The sequence below is a fragment of the Uloborus diversus genome, chromosome 2, assembly GCF_026930045.1.
Source record: "Uloborus diversus isolate 005 chromosome 2, Udiv.v.3.1, whole genome shotgun sequence".
In the NCBI taxonomy this organism is placed as follows: Eukaryota; Metazoa; Arthropoda; class Arachnida; order Araneae; family Uloboridae; genus Uloborus; species Uloborus diversus.
The window spans coordinates 171,356,078-171,362,077 of NC_072732.1; the positions used below are offsets into that span (position 1 = coordinate 171,356,078).

A 6,000-nucleotide genomic window follows, 5' to 3' on the forward strand; every position below is an offset into this window, starting at 1 on the left:
TAAGTGATAACATGGAAAATATAGAAACAGTTTTCACATTAATAAGCAAAAAAAAAGCAAAATTTTCTTTTCTGTTGCCTTGCTCATTTGCATCTGTTCCCCTGTAGAGTGGGAAGGTAATTTTTTTTTTTTTTTGGGGGGGGGGGGTATTTATCCGAAGGCAGGGTAAATCCCCTAGTAATTGCACATTTTGCAACAATTTTTTAGGTAGTATTAAAAGGTGACTGTTTTCTTTTTTAAACATAAACCCTAAAATAAAAGATTAAAAATTTTAAATGAATTTTAAATGTTTATGTATATTATGTGTGTGTGTATATATATATATATGTGTGTGTGTGTGTGATATAGAATACACCTGAACAATTGAACTAAGTTTGGAGGAAATTTCTGCATAAGATATAAGTAAATAAATAGTAATAATAAATTGAGCGACATTTCGTTACATTTTGATGTCATGCAGGGACATTACTGGGTTATAAAAGACTAGGACCTTAAAAAATTGATGTTTGCTTTTTTTTTTTGTAACCATTTAAGCTTTTTTTCTTTTTGTAGAATGGCTTTTTATATCTGAAATTTGGCTATCAACGTTGATTAGGCATATCCAACACACTTAATGTGAATATCATATTAGATTGCTAAGCTGTTTCACACAATAATTCTTTAAATATGTGATCAAAATACAATTTTTGGGCAAAAATTTATTGTTTTGTATATGATTGGTTGTATATATACATTATGGAATACATACAGAAAAGTATTTTAGTTGAATATAAATTTTTGAAATAAATACCCGGATATTTACCCATTTTGGGTATTTACCCGGGTATATACCCTGGGTATTTACCTCTAAAAATAAATACCCGGGTATTTTACATCACTATCCATTCTAGAACCAATTATAATGTATTCAACCAATGTTATTTGATTATTAAAATATCATCAGCGAAAAACTACTTTCCTTTTTTTATTCCCAAAAAAAGAAAATTTAGACCATTTTTACTGAGCAAAAACTATGTTTGTGTGTCATTTTCAATGTTGCAGTACTTACTGAACTAATATTGTGGTCAACCATCAAAAAACTTTCCTCCGTATGCTTCTAATGAATGCTTGAAATGTACATACAGGCCGATTCTCATATACAAATGGGTAGAATCGTTAACTACGAGAATTGGGCTCCTTTGAAATGTTTCATATTTACGTATTACGGCTACCACCTTTGTGTGGTTTAGTGCCTTGTTACAATTTCTAATTTTTGTAAAAATGGCAATTAGAATATAAATAATATGAAAAATATCCATTAAATTTCAAAACAAAATTGTGCACTTATTGATCATCTGTCTGTGGCAGGAAACACATATTAATGGACAAAAGAAGAATCAAGAGGAAAAATTCGAAAATTCTTTTATAAACCGTTCAAACGTTGCATGTACTATTTCCCAAAAGTATTGAAACTGAACATTAATAATCCATAGAAATTCGTAAACATTATTTACAAAAACAATGAACTTTCAGGAGAGTAAATTCAAGAACAAACCTAAGTGTTCATCAATATCCACTGAATTACTTTCACAGGCAAGAAGGTTTTTCCCATTTTCCATTACTTTATTAATGTTGAATTCTGAAAATTTCATTCTACCAGCCAAAGAAACATCATATATTTCATTATTTGGTTCTGAAATAAAGGGAGGAAAACCATGAGTTAAGCATAGTGCCTTAATTATACGACATTATCATTAAAAATAAAAATAATTTTACAAATTTCACCTTTTTTTACTACACATCCTTGTGGATTCCACTGAGGAACATTATTAATTATTGCTTCAACTGCTTGACCTGCAGCAATCCTGGTGTCCCAGCTACTGCTATAAAGGTACTTTTTAACCTAAAATCAAAATTCAATGAAATTTCGTTCAAAGGGCAAAAAATAACGTTTTTCAAAGCAAATGAATACAGGGTAGCCACTCCAATGTAAAAAAAAAGCACGAAAATAACTGTAAAGCCCCCCCCCCCCTTTTATTTCTTTACTCCAACAGTAACACAAAGATAAACTGTATTGTACAAATAATAAAAAATAGCTTAGTAAATACTAGCATATCATAATCATATTCATAACAACAGTGTTGAAATTCAAGAAGCATAATAATGCCAGGGATAAGTTTTCTAGCAAAAGAGAATAGACCTCCAAAATTGTGGAGATGTTCTCATCAATTCCGCTGCATCAATTGCAGTTCATGATTGATTGCATTGCCCCCCCACCTCACACCTATCATTTTCAGTTTATTAATTTAAGATGCCGGAGATGACTTGGGCAAATGCAACTTCAGGGACAGTTACATCCTGACCAGACTTTAAGAAAAGTGCATTTTGCCAAGATTGCCGGGACAGAGACCATATAAACAGTGACAAAGTATGGCAATTAAACCTACTTGTTGTTACGCTTCCCTAGCAGTCAGTATTAGTCTTCAGGGCTTCTTTTTTTTTTTACATAAAAGTCCCTACTTGCGAATGAATGAGTAATTAAAGAGGAGGTTACCACATGATTCAAAATTTTAGCCATCAAATGAGATGTCCGGGTATAGAAATCTGGAAGTGAAATATTTAAGCGGAAAATAAAATTAATGAATACTCATATCAAATCTTGCATAATAATACTTTAAGGGGTCTAAAAACTTTTAACCTTCAAAATTTTCGACTTTCTGGAAAAAATATATGTTATGCATCATTTAATTCTGAACAATTTGATACCTTATTTATTACCATATGCAAAAAACTTTTCAAGATATCGTAAAAATGTGTAACCTTTCCCCATAGAGATTTATGTTAACGGTAGCTGTTTCAGCCTCTTTTTCTCAGCCACCTGTTTCCCCGGTTTCTCGTTTTGCCTGCATGATATCTCAGAAAATTTCTTACATATTTCCGTACATTTTTTAATGCATGTTCGTCTGGTTTATTTTTATGATCTGAACCTAAATTAATTATTTTTTTTAAGTATTTACTTATTTTTTGAAATTTTATAAGTTAATATTAAAATTTTCTAAATTTTTGGATGAAAATATATATATGTTTTTAAAAAACATTCATTTTTAGTTAAAATTTAGGTTCAGATCATAAAAATAAACCAGACAAAAATGCATGAAAAGTTTTACGGAAATATATAAGAAACTTGCTGAAATATCATGCACACAAAACAAGAAACTGGGACCCAAGAAAAAGAGGCTTAAACAACTGCTGCTAACATAAATGTCTGTGGGGAAAGTTTACGCACTTTTATGATAACTTGAAAAGTTTTTTGCGTATGATAATAAATAAGGTATCAAGTTGTTTAGAATTAAATTATGCATAACATATATTTTTTCCAGAAAGTCGAAAATTTTAAAGGTTAAGGGTCCTTCCTACCTAGTTGGCATAGAAGAATTTGAGGGGAGGTGTTAATGTATAAAATACTAACTTAAAAAACTAAAACAACAACTTATGGTGTCAAAGTAAAAACTTAAAAGTTTAAGAGCAGTAATTACCTTAGCCAATAAATTATGTAATTCATGAGGATGAAGTTTTTGAACCTCTCCCAATTGGATTGCAGCAGCTTTCCTAGTCAAATAAGATGATCCCTGGTCAAGTAACAAAAACAGACGATCCAACCTAATAACCATTCAAATAACATATCAACAATCAGAAGAATGTGAACCAGAAATGTTTTTCAAATAACAATCAAAATGTTAAGAAAAAATGAAAGCAGTAAGAATTAAGCTACGCATGAAAGAAAAATACTTAAAACATGACCTTCATTACTATAAGTTTGATGGGAAATATAAAACAAATACACGGTAGCTTTCTTAACACATTGTAGAATGGCTATAAAATGTCTTGTAACTTTCTTGTCAAACCTTTGGGGTGGGGGGTGGGTAGCTTTTCTGGAACCTATTACGATAATAAGATGAATAATTATTAATGGAATAATTGATGTCATTAAACTAAATTTGATCGAGCATTTCTGAAGATAATTGGATTTTTCTTTTTGCAAAATTTTTGCCTTTGAAAGGACATTGGTATTGTATGCATTTCTTCTCAATCACTCGTAAAAAGAATTATTAAAGTCATCTACTGATAACATCTACTGATTTTTGAAAAAATAAAATTTGGCACCAATCTACTCGAGGAAAACACAGTGTACCATTAGAGACTTGAATAAAGCAACTCTTAATTTATGTTCAAACCAGAAGCTAAAACAAAATAAACAAAAGAATAATCTCTTGCTTTTTATTGAGCAAATGATTGTATAGACAAGTCTCATTTTGAACTTTCCAAGGCAGAGAGGACAAAGTATCATTCAGTACATATATGAAAATAAAATCAACCTAAATACATATTTAAATGAAATTGAAATCTTGGAGCATTTTCAGTTGCCAATGTGACAGAGCTGAGAGTACAGTAAGAATAAATAAACAAACATCAGATATAGTTACTTTTTTTTTCTTTTAACTGTATTCAAAGCTACATAGTACTTTCGGAGGAAAAAATACCGCATTCAATTATTTAAGAAAGCATGCACTTGTTATAAACGCAAGCAATCTTTCAGATATTAGAACAAATAAATCATCCACATCAAAAAGCAAAGTTACAAGAAAAATTAAGTAATTTACAAAAGCAAACAATGGAACTAATATAATCGCTTACCTGGATGTCATGTTTATAAACAGTATGAAACAAAGTCGGTGATGAATCTAAATGCTTAAGGAGCACATGTCTTCATGAATTGAAACAACATAGCAAAAATTTCGCCATGTTTCTGCTTGCAATCTAAGATAAAAATATAACTTTAAAATGGAACAACATAACAAAATGAGTTTTAAAATAACGTGTCTTTAATGAGAACAATATCAAGAACACAGACAATTAATCAATACTTTAAAAGAGTTATAGTTCATAAAATTTAAATTAAAAATCATCGAGATATGAACACTGATCTTCTATTTAGAACTTACAATGCTTATTCATCCATTGTCCAAACAAATAACATAAATTATAACAGATTTTACGAAAAAAAACACAGCATTTATGAATTTATGGCCACAGGATGCAACACCACGCTCGGTCATATTTATACTGTGAGCCATCTTGCCTTGAATGCCAAATATACCGACACCAAAAACGTGATTGGTTGAAAAAAAACATATCCTCGACGACAGACTAAAACAGTCTCATTCAAAAAAAATAACAAATTCCCTAGCGAGGAAATTGAGAAATTTTCCACCGCTGTTTTTTACTAGAAAATACATTAGTTTTTTGAGCTTATCAAGGAAAAATTCACTTAAACGCAACCAAAGGAGGGCGATTTGATTCCCCAAAGGAGCTATAAGATCGTGAAGGGCTAGAGGGAGGGGAGATGAGCATTTAAGACTAATAATAAATGTAAAAAGTCAGACATAGTCAGAGTTAGACCTTTGCCTCTGGAGAGGGGTCGTAATAAGTACCAGGCCCGTCATTTTTAGAGAATGAGGAGGCGTTAATACCCCCCCCCCCTTTCGTCTTTCTCAAACATATTGTTTTCATACACTTGTTTATTTATTTTGTGCCTTCCTTCCCTTTATAGCTATTGAGTATGGCCCCCCCCCCCCGGATACTTTGAAATGACAGGCATGCTAAGACCCCAGCAAAAGAATTAGCGCTCCAGCAAAAGAATGTTTGACAAGTTCAGTAGGACGAAAAAACCTTTACAAATTTAAATAACGCCGGTGTCCACCTTCATTTAATTCAAGTTTTATATCAATTTTTTTTTTTTTTTTTTTTTTGAGCAATCACATTGCTTATTGTTCTCACTTGACCGTTTTTGGCGTCTTTTAATTTTATTTTCCCCCCGCCTTACTCTGCAGCAGCACCGTCCCCTCCCGATGCTGCTCCTCTAGCGAAAACCGTCTCTAGGTTGCGTCCATATCCTACACACACATGCATGCATGCACACACATACACACACTCATGCCTGCACATGCACAAACACACACG

The 6,000-nt window shown here is 31.7% G+C and overlaps 1 protein-coding gene across 1 annotated transcript in view; it reads right to left on the reverse strand.

Annotated features, from left to right (window-relative positions):
- Nucleotides 1–5,071, reverse strand: part of LOC129216147 (TATA-binding protein-associated factor 172-like) — an 84,515-nt gene extending 79,444 nt beyond the window's left edge. Inside the window, exons 1-5 of the mRNA XM_054850304.1 lie at nt 4,983–5,071; nt 4,675–4,797; nt 3,516–3,639; nt 1,765–1,882; nt 1,535–1,672 (exon numbers count right to left, since the gene is read on the reverse strand). Of these exons, the coding sequence (XP_054706279.1) occupies nt 1,535–1,672; nt 1,765–1,882; nt 3,516–3,639; nt 4,675–4,685 (391 nt within the window). The 5' untranslated portion in view covers nt 4,686–4,797; nt 4,983–5,071. The remainder of the gene's footprint in view (nt 1–1,534; nt 1,673–1,764; nt 1,883–3,515; nt 3,640–4,674; nt 4,798–4,982) is intronic.
- Nucleotides 5,072–6,000: the final 929 nt, after the last annotated feature.